The following is a 13,581-nucleotide window of genomic DNA, read 5'->3' as shown; positions in this document are numbered from 1 at the left end:
AACTAAAAATATATGTAATGTATATATAGGAACTCCCATGGTTTGTGCTTGAATATGATTTTTATCCAACCAGTTGTGTGTTTTTTTTTTACTCCCGAGCCTTGGCAAGGGGATAAAAAAAAAACTCACAATGAGTTGGATAAAATTCATATCCAACCACAAATCATGGGAGATTCTTTTTATCCTATGTTTTATACATCACAATCAATGTTTTACACTTTTTTTTATGTAGGAATCTACTTCATTTTACTTCTCCACTCTCACGCTAAAACCCAATTGTGACGTCACAACTGTGGGATATCAAAAAAAAATATCCAATGAGTGATATCCACGGGATAAAGGGGTAAGCATGTGTAAAATCACCTATTTTTCGTGGGGTAATTTTTTTGGTGGTTTGCAGAAAAAATTAGTTGGTAAAGGGGATTTTCTTTGTGAATGAAGAAAAGCTTGGTTGTTATATATATGAATTTTACATTTCGTGGAGGACATATATTTGTGGGTCTCTCTATGCCATAAAACACCCACAAAATTTAATGATTTTACAGTATCTCAAATAATTTAGAAAATGTAGGTTCTTGCACTATTTCAAATATAAGAAGTGGAGAATTTGCAGATTTTCTGTCATAACCATATTGTGACTTACAAGAACTAGTCAATATTAATTGAAATGCAGAATTGCCAGTACTAGTAGAGGTTTCCATTTCTATTTATAGCAATAAACATCAACAAAAACATACCCCTCAGCATATAAGGAACCAGAAGTCTGTAGCTCTGACGAGACTGTAGCTCTACTGGTATTTATTTAACAAAGGAAGAGAAAAGTAGGTAGCACTTGGACTTGACAGTAAATAAAAAAAAAATATCCTTATTTAGTCTCTTTTTGTGTCAAAATTGCAGTTGGTCAAAAACTTTAATAGGAGTAGCCTTTGAAAGAAATTTCCTATTTTTTTTGTTGGTTACCATGACAACACTGTTATCTAAAACTAAATTCTGATGTACAGGATTATGTGTCTTAGTGCAGTCTTCTTGGAATCGGATCAAATCTGTAGAAGAAGCTTCCTGATAGAATTTGACAAGAATTTTAAAGTTTAGTCACCATAGCAACGGCATTCATCAAACCAAAAACTGATAAGCAGAGTGATGTATCTAAGTGCAGTCTACTTGTATAGGATTTAATTTTGGTTTTTACTCGTCATTTGATTGGATAACAAGAGGCCCATGGGCCACATCGCTCACCTGAGCACTTTAGCTAGTCACAAATCAGTTCAGTCTTGAAAAGATTACTGGGGGTTGGGGATGGAGGTTGAATTTTAAACTACCTGATGATGCTTCCATTTCAATATAACAAATGGCTTTGTTGTACTTGAGAAGATTTAAAAAAAAATTTCCCATACATTCGTTTGTAAAATTTTTATCCCCCATTGTGACTCCTCCCTATCCCAGAGGTCATCATTTGAACAAACTTGAATCTACACTACCCGAGGATGCTTCCATATAAATATGACTAAACATAGCTTTTCTGTTCTTGAGAAGAAATATGTTTTCTATGTGTTCTTATGTAAAACTTTTGATCCCCATTGGGCTCCACCCTACCCCTGGGGGTTATCATTTGAAAAAAAAAAAATTGAATTTACACTACCTGAGGACGCTTCCATATCAAAATGACAAAACATGATTTTCACTTCTTGAGAAGAAGATATTTTCCAATATGTTCCTATGTAAAAAAAATTTTGATCCCCCATTGTGGCCCATCCCTATCCCCGGGGGCCATGATTTGAACAAATTTGAATCTACACTACCTGGGGATGCTTCCATATAAATATTACATATCATGGCTTTGCCGTTCTTGAAAAGAAGATTTTTGAAGGTTTTTCCTATATATTTCTATGTTAAACTTTGATCCTCCATTGTGGTCCCGCCCTACCCCCGGGGGTCACGATTTGGACAAATTTGAATCTCCACTACCTGAGGATGCTTCCATATAAATATGACCAATTAGGACTTTGCTGTTCTTGAGAATAAGATTTTTAAAGGTTTTTCCTATAATTTCTATGTAAAACTTTGATCCTCCATTGTGGCCCCGCCCTACCCCCGGGGGTCATGATTTGAACAAATTTGAATCTACACTACCTGAGGATGCTTCCACATGAGTTTCAATTTCCCTGGCTTTGTGGTTCTTGAGAAGATTTTTAAAAGATGCTATTAATTTTTCACTAATTCTTTATTATCTCCCCTTGAAAGAGGGCGTGGCCCTTCATTTGAATAAACTTGAATCCCATTCACCCAAGGATACTCTGTGCCACGTTTGGTTGAAATTGGCCCAGTAGTTCTGGAGAAGAAGTTGAAATTGTGAAAAGTTTACGCCAACGACAACGACGACAACGCCAACGACAACGACGACAGACAACGGACAAATTTTGATCAGAAAAGCTCACTTGAGCCTTTGGCTCAGGTGGGCTAAAAAATTAGTTTATACCATATAACCTGTGTTGCCTAGGTCACACTGACTTAAGTCAAAAACGTATCGATCCGCTTGATGTTACATTTTAATTATGTACAATTTGAAGGAGAAATTATTATTTTTTCACACTTAGTACCCGCCGATATATGGCTGAAATAATGTCATTAAACAGTAATCAATCAATCAATTACACTTGGTGATGGAAAATTAAATAATAAGGAATGAATTTAATAGCTACCAGTATTAAAAGTAAGTCCCAATAAAGCTAAAAATGACAATTTTACACCAATTAGAAAATTCGTAGAAATTTTTTTTTACAGTTCTACCAATCTCCACTTTATTTCACACATTATTGAGAATGGGTTGTCCATTCTTTTTATAGAAACATGTCTAAAATAGTTTGATGATGCTAAGCCAATAAGAACCAAAAATATTTAATTATAGCGATATAAATTGAAAAGTAGGTCATGGTGACCTACTTTTCAGTTGACGTTTTTCGAGGACCCAAGATGAATCAACTTACAAAGTTTTATGATCATAAGCCTTAAAATGTCCAAATTATGCCTCTAAAACGCTTTGAAATCGAATGCCTGCAAAGTTCAAAAAGTAGGTCACTGTGACCTACTTTTTAATAAATATGTTTTATGGCCCCAAGAGTATTCGAATTAATGACCTTAATTGTTTTAAAAAAGATTAGCCATGAAATTCAAAAAGTAGGTCAAGGTGACCTACTTTTTAGTCGACGAATTCCGAGGACCCAAGATACATCAACTGACAAAGTTTAATGATCATAGGCCTTAAATTGTTCAAAATATGCCTCTAAATCATTTTGAAAAAGAATGGCCGCAAAATTTAAAAAGTAAGTCACCGTGACCTACTTTTGAGTCAACATGATATATGGTCCTTAGATGCATCAACTGACAGGATTTGATGATCCTAGTACTTATAGTAAGCAAAATATCAACATTTTAATAAAATGTAATTTTTGGTCAACTTTGAAGTGACCTTGAGACCACGCCCCTTTTGCCCCTGGGTGATTCCCCGTGCAAATTTTAATCTACAACATATCCTCATCCTTTTATGTAAGTTTAGTGATAATCTGCCCAATGGTTCTTGAGAAGAAGATTTTTTAGCAACCAGTACTTTTGTTTCTATTTTCCTAATTATATCCCCTTGTTTAAGGGTCATAACCCTAGTTTTAGTAAAAATGGGAGCCGTTGGGCCAAGAATACCCTGTGACAAATTTGATAATAATTGGCCAAGGGGTTCTTGAGTTATGGCCCGTATTCTATAAAGAATATGCACACCGCACTAATGGCCATAGCAATAGCTCTTTGAGCCTTTGGCTCAGAAGAGCTAAAAATGGAAACCTCTACCGATTATTCTACTTTTCAGTTACCGCTGTGTTTTTCTTGTCGAATACATAACCTTTATAACAATAAGTCTGCAGATTTTCCATCCCTCATGTGAGAAATAGTGCAAAATTCTACATTTCCTCTATGATTTGCAGTATGTCTTTTTAAAACATTTGTTACTATAAATAGAAATGGAAACCTCCACTGAATGTACTGCATTTCAGTTAATGCTGTCTATCTCTTGTCAGTCGCCTTATGTCAACAACAGTAAATAACAGTTAGTCTGCAAACTGTCCATCCCTAATGTGAGAAACAGTGCAAAATTCTACATTCCTTTAATAATTTGCAGTGTTTCTATTTTTAAACATTTGTTACTATAAATAGAAATGGAAACCTCCGCTTATTATTCTGCATTTCAGTTAATGCTTTCTCATATGGAGAGTGATCGTGTTCAAAAATCCAGACTTGTAAGTTTGTAAATCCAAACTTGTAATCTTATCAGTTTCATAGCATACATATGTAAGTAAGTAATTCCGACATCCTAGCATGTAGTTCTGAACATACAACTGTGTTGTCTTTAAGCTTATACTATGAATGTGTGTATTTTTGATGTTGTAAACTTTGTTTTCCGGAATTTATATTTCCGTGCTCTGAATAAAACACAAAGACAATTGTCAAGTCTACAAATGTAAAGTCTACATGATTGTCGAATTTTGATTATGAGAAACTATGGAGGGGCATCAGTGCCACATACCCCCCCCCCTTTTTTTTTAAATTCTAACTTCTTCTTTTTTAAATTATTTAGATTTTATTTCTTTTTTTTTTTATTCTAACTTCCAATTTTATATTGATATTTTCTTTTTAAATTGTTATTTAATTTTAATTCTAATTGTTCCCCTTATGTTATTAACAGTTAATAGCAGTTTGTCTGCAAATTGTCCATCCCTAATGTGAGAAAATAGTGCAAAATTCTACATTTTCTTGATAATTTGTAGAATGTCTATTTTTAAACAATTGTTATTATAAATAGAAATGGAAACCTCCACTTATAATTCTGCATTTCAGTTAATGCTCTCCTGTACTTATCAGTCACATTATGTCAGTTACAGTTAATGACAGTTAGTATGCAAATTGTTCATCTCTAATGTGAGAAATAGTGCAAAAATTTACATTTCGTCGTTAATTTCCCATGTGTCTAATTTTAGACATTTGTACTATTTATAGAAATGAGAGCCTATCCTCAATAATGTGTGAGTTGCTGTATTATCCCTTGTTCTAATTGATGAAATATTGGTGAGAGCAGTAAGTTTATCACTTATGTTTTAGTGGAGCTTCTAAATGATAGAAAATAGTCATTTCTACACATATTATGAGACATGTCTATTTTAAGGCATTTGAAGCTATAAATAGAAAACGGAACTCCCTTCAAATAATTTGCATAGTAGTTATTGGTGTCCGGTTTCTGTCATTAACATATTGACTTTTACAGTATATTTCCTAAATACCTAACAATGGTATCTTAATCTTTGCCCAAATTTGATTTTGTAAATTTTTCTAAATATGTCTATTTATAGATACATGTTACTAAAAATAGTATTGAGATCCCACTCCAATTTTTTCATGAGGTGACACTCCTAATTCTGAAGTATAAAATCACATGTAAGATTTGAAAAATTTCCGTAGACAATATTTTTATTTAACCTTAAAGTTCTCAAAAAATACTAAAATTTCCCATTTTTCACATTTTCAGAAACAATGTCATTTTACAGGACCTTTTTCTTAGAGTGGGAATAATTCTGGAATAACCGATTATATGCCCTGTATACCTTAAAAGTTGATGTTTTCTTATGATACAATGATTTATGTTTGAGTTTACTACATAAATATAAAAATGCATTTACATTTCCTCAATTTTCATGTTTTTATTTGGTCAAAAAGGGCCAAAAATGGCCAAATTCAATGGATCCGTCTCCATGGCAAACTGGGTGCACGTGTCAAACATCTAACACCATATTTACTAGTTTGTGCCAAGATGCACCTGTGGTGCAAATTTCATCAAAATCGGAGAGATGTCGTTTCCAAGATTTTTTGGTGCTTACAGAGAATGCATGTTAAGATTCATCCATTTTCTCTTGAGGAAAAGTGTGCATTTTTACGTTTAAAGCTTCAAGTATAGGTCCAATAGGAGTTACTACTGTTTTGTAATCTGATGTACCGCCTACAATCATCCCAATGCAATGAAAGCGATGTTGGTCGTTTTTTGTTGCTATCGGATCAAGCTGAAAAACAAGTGCTCCAGAATCTCCAGGAAGGGCAAAAGATGTACCGGTTCCCAAACATTCAAGTTGGGAATGGTACACAAATGAATACCTGGATGGTGGTTGTCCTAGATCTATTACATCGTTGAACCATCTGACAGATATTCCATTTAGACGTAGCGCACCTCTTGTGAACCCAGTCTTTGCTCCCCATTTGAAACAAGGGTCTCTAAGATGAGCAAAGTGATCCTGGCGATAATCCCGTATAGTACCTTCAGTATATTCAGGAATATTTTCCATGTTGAACCCTGTAAAATTATTAATTAATATAAATGATTGTAATAGATTGATTATTGGAGTAAATATTTGAACAGATTTGCATACAAGTAAACTTTGGTTCAGAGTTAAAGGAAAATTCTACCTGCACTTTAATGACAACACTGTGAAATGTTCGTTTGGTACGTGAATATAATATCCATGTACATAATTGTTCTAAAAAACTCCTCTCTATTATCTACAGATCATAAAGCCTAATTACAAAAATTCTTTTTATCTTTTTTCTTCCCTTCAGTAGAATCCCAACTTTCTTGGATATTTTCGAAAGGGCAATCCAAATGTAATATTTGATTTCTCTCACACCAGGATATGAAATCCTCCGTTAATAATAATAATAAAACTTTATTTAATGAAGGTAACCTTGTTAGTGCATGCACTATTCTTCCCCAGGGCCTTCCAGATATCAATTACAAAGATATACAAGTACACATGTAAATATACAATTCAGCATATAACAGTAACAGTCCTAAGGAATTACAATCACAGAATTACGAATAGAGTGTCCATATCTGGTAATATGTACATACAACTATGAACTACGATGTAGATAGGATATCAAAATCTTACTGTAATAAAATAATTGTACGACAGCTGATAATGTAATTTTCTACATTACACTTAAATGCTCGTAGAGATTGAGAGAGTCTTATGTTCTGGGGAAGTTTATTCCATAGGTGTACACCTGAGTACTGAAAAGAGGTCTTTAATAAGTTTGTACGGAATTTTGGTAATCTAAGGTCATAATTAGTTTCAGATCGCAGGTTATAAGAAGCTGAGGAGTGAAATTCAAATAAATTACAAAAATATTCGGGAGTCATTCCGCTGAAAACTTTGTATAATAATATGTGTTTGTATAGATCAACTAGATCATAAACTGTAAACCATCCAAGTTTCTCAAACAGTGGTTTAAAAGAAGAATCAGGACTTGCGTCAAGAATAATCCTGGCTGCCCTTTTTTGTAATTTAAATAGTCTTTCCATGTCCTGCTTGGGGGCATTACCCCAAATAGTTAATCAATAGTTAATAGATGGTAGAATATGAGCATTGTAATATAATTTTCTGGTATGTAGGGGAAGAAAATTTTTTAACTTACGTAGAGTAAATAACTTATAGTTTATGGGTTTACAAACCGAATCAATATGATATTTGCATACTGTAACTTATCTTCAATATGTACACCAAGAAGTTTCTCAGTTTCAACCGTTTCAAATGTTTTGTCTGAGGCATAAAGTTGTAAATTTGGATTATCTAGTTTTGATTTTGGTTTTTGCTCTGTTCCCATTAGCATACAATTTTTTGTCTACATTAAATACCATTTGATTTTGAGCACACCATTTCTCAATCTCGCAAAGATCTGAATTTAGTGTATTTTCTAAACATCTAGCATTATGATTATTAGAATACAGAGTTACATCATCAGCAAACATATCAATATTTGAATTGTTTGCTTGTAATGGAAGGTAATTTATGTACAATAAAATAAAAGTGGACCCAAAATTGAGCCCTGCTTTGACGGGTAGAATATTGGAGACACATGTTCCAAATTTAACACACTGGGTTCTGTCATAAAGATATGTCTTAATGACTTAAACCACTTTATAACTGTATGGTCAAATTTGTAATGGATTGATTTTTGCATTGCATAAAACAAAGATTAAAATAATCATTCAACTATCTTCTTTTTTTTTAAGTTTCATTAAATTTTGAAAAGGTTTAAATTATACCTGTGTTTGGAACTGTCCTGGAATAATCCAATTCTTTTTTTCGAAAATTGATCATTATTTTTCTTTGATTAATTACATTCCATGACTTTATAGTAAATTTACTGCCTTAAGTATTTTTACTGTCATCGATTTGAATCAATGCCTATTAATCAGCAATGCACATTACTTGCAATTTACCCTGCTGTGAACATGTGTCATGCAAAGTATACCACAGGCAATGTCCAAACATATCTACATTATAGGGGTAATTGAGATAATGAAAGTTCATTAAAACATTCATTAAAGAAATTAAAATGAGTTGAAAAAGAAAGTCGACATATGTGCAGTATTGTTACATACATAGAAGTATATACGCATTTTAAACAATAAAAATAATGTTTAGTTAAAAATTATCGAAGGAAAGTTAGATGATATATTGAGATTCATTTTATTCACATTTTCTTCTCGTATTTTATGCAGAAATGTATATTTTACCAAGAAGAATACAAGTTATAGTTTTAAAAATAAGGAAACAAAATAAAATAATTAATTAAAAGATAAATAAATAAATGAAAACTCAATTATAATTTAGAGCTTTAATGTTGTGATATATAAATTCCTACCATTCTCAAGCAGGTCTTCAATGCTTAGATCTGAAAACAGTCCTTTCTCAGGTATTCGATTTGTAAGTTTCACAAGTGAAACGTCAAGTGTGCAGCCTTTGAATGGTGTTGTGGGGAAACAGGATAATTCATGAATACGACAAACGTTGTTGGTATTTTTATAAGTATAAGCAGGCTGTACGACATCAAAATGTTCTGTTTCACGGCAAAGACGTGATAAATCAAAGAGTACATGGGCACACGTAATGAATCCTATATTGCCATTGTTTAAAGTTACAAATCCTCCAAGAGTTCCTCCTTTTGAAAAATCTGTGTAAAACAATTCAGAGAATTTGTTTTTATGAATGATTTGTTTGATTGAAACATAAATTTTAAATGAAAAAAAAAACGAGGATGCGTGCGTATATATATATATGAACATAAACCAGAGAGAAAATTGTCATAATATGAACTTAATTATAGAAGTTTACATAAAATATCAGAAAAAACAATACGTGATATTGTAATCATAATAATTGTTGTGATAAACATGGTAATAAATTAAAAATGAAAACTCAAACGTACACAAAATAATACTTTATGTGCACTCACAATAATTACATTGATTCTTTTCCTATTGCATATTTTATATAACGTATAATTTTGTTCCTAGCAATTGTTTTTATTTGCAAGTTATGGATATCCATGTATAGTTTATTTATGAATCATTTTTAATCAAAAGATGAAAACAAGCTTGGATCAAAGATGGCTTATTGATGCTTAAGTAGTTATTAAAATCGTCTTTAAATGACCATTAAGCATCTCAAACTATCTTAAAATTTAAAAAAAAAAAATACGTCATCAATTAGCTACGATTAAGCCATCGCCAACTCTTTATAGGGTGATTAAAGGTAGCCTAAAGGTAAATTTTGATGATTTAAGAAGTCTACAAAAAAGACTAAGTCGCTATTAAGATACCATTAAGCCAGATTTATACAAGGAGCTTAATGTCCAAACTCCTTGAAGCTCCCTCTAATCCATATGCAAGCTACCTTAAGCAAACAAAAGAGGTTTAAGAATAATAACATAATACATTAATAACTTTCTTTTTTGAAAAACAATTAGATTCATTCAAAGGCTTAATGTATGAAAATATCTTCACAGTAGATTTCAGCAAAAGAAATACCCTTTGAGCTTATGCTTCCACCCATCATCAACGGATCAAGAACATCTGTGGACCTTTTGAAAAATCCATCATTAGGAAATTGATAAAAGAATCCCTCCCTAACATCAGTGTTAAAATCGTAGATATTCCTCGGGAATTCTGATTCTCCAAACGGTATTATCCCTTTACAGGCACAATAAAACACAATGCATGGTTCACGAACAATTTCGTCGCCATTTTTCGTAGATCGAAATCCAGACGCACTGATGATTTCTAAATTTAAGTGTTTCTCATAAAGAAAAGATGAGATATGCTGTATACATTTTCTAAATTTTATATGAAGGGATTTATCAAACTCAATATCTTTTTCCATGCTTGTAATCTTCGCTCCTTCGGGTGATGGAAATCGAAATAATTTGCAAATTATAGGAAAGGAATTTCGGTAATAGTTCAACTTAGTCTCTTTTATTACTCTAAAATCGTCAATAACAAGGACTATAACTTCTGTGTTCATTCTGAAAGTTCCATTTTTTTCTACACCAACATATAGTCGCTTAACTTTTAAGGTCTTGTATCTCTTGGTCAACCAATTCCAGAATCCCAATAACAAATTGTCTTTCCCTTTTGAAGAATCTGCATGTAAAAACTAAAGAAGGTTTATGTCTTCTGTAACAAATAATAGTATAGTTAACTACAGTTTACAATAGTAAACTATAGTAAATCATTTTTTTTAAGTTATCACTTTAGTAAATCAAAATTTTCGAAGCTATGACTATAGTGTAATAGTTTTCAATATAGTATTTCAAAGTTTTAATAGTGTCAAAGTTATCACTATAGTTAATTTAAGCTGTCAGAGTATCCATTATAGTAAACCAAATTGTTCATATGTAAAAGTTATCACTAAAGTTAATCAAAGTTTTCATTGTGATCACTTTAATAAATCAAAGTTTTCAAAGGTATCACATTGTGTCATAGTAATCACTATAGTTAATTAGAGTCAAAGTTAACCATTATAGTCTGTTCCACGACCGGAACGTCACTACTTTTTGCAAGATATTTCAAAATATATAAATACCTTGGCTTTCAATCTAGGTTCGATCGATAGACTGATTTTTTTCAAAACTTCCTGCATTTATACGAACCCTCGAGGTCAACCAGTGTATTGACACGGCGGCAAATTCAAAGTCTACGGGGATTTAACATTGTCAAAATGGCAGCCACTTCGGAAGGGGATCCATCATTATTCGTAATTTTCCGTACATTGCCGTCAGTGAGGTAATGACGTCACGCAAGTTCGGGAATGTGCTTATCGACGTCCAAAAAGCTATAAAGCCCGAAGTATATATTTAGGCCTATATATAGGAGAAATTACGTCTTCGACAAAACTTTCATACCCAGGGCCAGACAGAAGAGATCAGAGATGTTTAAAAACAGCTAGCCTATACACTGCAGAAAGAAAAGAGGTATGACTCAATTCATATATCCTAAGATTGTAATTATCATGTTAAAAACAATCGAGGCAACTGCAAATTTAGCTCAAGTGACATGACTGCTTTTATTGCCAAAACGTAGAGATCTAACTTCTAATAAGCGTAGTCATATCATTAAGATTATTAAAATTAATTGCTGCTTTACCTTTCTCCTTGGCCTTCCACATAAATCCAACTCCCTATAGTTTGTTATAAACATGGTCAAAAGAGGCATCGTATCACTTCTATGTGAACAATTGATGTCCGTAACTGCACAGTATATCCTGTTTTTTTTTTCTTAGACTTTCAACACTTTAAAAACATAAATCCACAATCAATATTATGTTTTGAATCTCGGTGCAAAACAACTTTTGTTGTCTGCATCAAACTACGTCTCCAATGGAATTTGACCTTGCCCTTCGAAAACTTCCTGTAATATCGGCATTAGGTAAATCCAGGCCCTTGGATATATTTTTAGTGTTTCCACAAATATAACAGAATGCCAAAAATTAAATACTCAATCCTACACACAAAAACTACACAACACAAGTGTAAAAGATTATACTACTTTTTATTTTAATTTTTACCTTTTCTATTTTTATCATCTTTTTTTTTTTTGGTAGAAAGTTCAATAGTTTTACATAAAAAAAAGATTATACATCTATATATATTGACACATTCTATACAAGTCAGAGCCAGCTGCTAGTTTGATTCTCATATAATAAAAAAAAATTTATATTCATAAAAACAATAGATAAAATTTTTGAAACAAGAATTTAATTGCAGGCTGCAGGATCATGAAACAGACTTTGATTTAAGTCATATTTTCAATTGCCTGTAAAATGTTTATCATTTATTGAGTTAATCTCTAATTTTGCAAATAACAACTCTTTTGTAAAGCAATATTGCAAAATAGTTTAATTTTGGGCTCTTGACTTCTAGAACATTTTAGTACAACATAAAGATTTTGAGTTAAGCTTAAGATGTTTCATGATCCCCGGGCCATGATACCAAAATAGCTACCCGGTGAAGACACAATATACTTTGAAAATGGTCATTTTTACCCTATAATTCAAGAAATCTCTCAAGAAATGCAGGCAATTAAAAAAAATCACCTAAAATTTTAAAAACACCATATTGAATATAGACAAGCACAAACAAACAAGTACATAAAATAAATTCAGCCATAAGTAGCTGCAGATACATCCTAAGTAATTTTTGCTATATGGACTGTAGATACATGAGCATTCTGGGCAGCTTAGTTGTTAGAATACCTCATTAGTATACAAGTATGTGCAATGCAGAGGTCCTGGGCAAAATGTTTTTCCTCATGTATTTGTAAATTTTCAAAGCATGTTTATTCATTATTCCATTCCCTGGTACATATGGCTTCCTGATATACATTTTTTCTAAATTGCATAATACTATGGAATCATTTTAATTTGTGGAGGTCAGTGTTTGTGGGCAGGCATATAATTTTGCTGTTTTGTGGACAGGACATAAATAAGGTTACATGTAACCAAAATACAATCAAAGGAATTAATGGATTGATTAAAATGTTAAAATAAGCGTTTGTGGAAATATAAATTTATGGGTATAGCTGATCCATGTGATAAAATCCAAGAATGTTGGTCCCCCACAAACAATGATGATTCCACAGTAGATGTCAATCAGTTTTTGTAAGCTACCTGTCTGAAATGGGCAAAGTAATTAATCCTAACTCAGATAATTGTTTTCAAAATTTTATTACTGCTTGTTTAACAGCTATATATATATGTTTTTTTTTTTTTAAATTATCAAATAGAATTGCTTCAAACTCTAAACACATTTAGTGAGATTACAGAAAATATTGCAAATGGTTAATGAATTGACTTTCCTTTATTTAAAGATATCAGATCAAACTTGGAAGAATAAATGATTATGAAAATTGATTGCCCAATGCTGCTGGTGTCCATGCTTTTGAAAAAAGAAGTCGTAACTCAGAATCCATAGTGAGAAACAAGTCATGAATGAAGATTGAGAAGGAGTGTTTTTGTTTGTCTCCACTAAAACTTCTGTGGTAAATGGTTGGTGTCTGGCTCATCCAATGATCAACCCACTAGCAGACTGTAATCTTTCGTTCAGCCAAGTCACACTGTCTTGTCATCAGAACTTTGCACTCCAATTAATTATACCTTCAAAAATGTTATTTAGTAATTAATAAAGGCATCATCACATGTTTTTGCTTTGGTT

General features: G+C 32.2%; 1 protein-coding gene across 1 annotated transcript; it reads right to left on the bottom strand.

Moving 5' to 3' along the window:
- Nucleotides 1-5,927: 5,927 nt before the first annotated feature.
- Nucleotides 5,928-10,384, bottom strand: LOC133189181 (uncharacterized). The gene is made up of 3 exons (XM_061324590.1): nucleotides 9,902-10,384; nucleotides 8,737-9,045; nucleotides 5,928-6,382 (listed from the first exon to the last, which is right to left on the bottom strand). The coding sequence occupies exons 1-3, from the start codon at nucleotides 10,251-10,253 to the stop codon at nucleotides 5,928-5,930; spliced, it is 1,116 nt and encodes a 371-aa protein (XP_061180574.1). The 5' UTR covers nucleotides 10,254-10,384.
- Nucleotides 10,385-13,581: the final 3,197 nt, after the last annotated feature.

The sequence above is a fragment of the Saccostrea echinata genome, unplaced genomic scaffold (genome assembly GCF_033153115.1).
Source record: "Saccostrea echinata isolate AGI-Se365-2 ecotype Australia unplaced genomic scaffold, CSIRO_AGI_Sech_v1 ptg000017l, whole genome shotgun sequence".
Classification (NCBI taxonomy): domain Eukaryota; kingdom Metazoa; phylum Mollusca; class Bivalvia; order Ostreida; family Ostreidae; genus Saccostrea; species Saccostrea echinata.
The sequence above is the reverse complement of the archived record's forward strand: the minus strand, read 5'-3'. Positions and strand labels throughout refer to the sequence as shown.

Coding starts and splice junctions, on each gene's coding strand:
- LOC133189181 (XM_061324590.1), bottom strand. CDS start 10,253: ATGGAAAAAGATATTGAGTTTGATAAATCCCTTCATATAAAATTTAGA. Junction 9,046..9,901: donor TGGAAGCATAAGCTCAAAGG/GTATTTCTTTTG, acceptor TGTTTTACACAG/ATTTTTCAAAAGGAGGAACT. Junction 6,383..8,736: donor TGAAGACCTGCTTGAGAATG/GTAGGAATTTAT, acceptor ATAATTTTACAG/GGTTCAACATGGAAAATATT.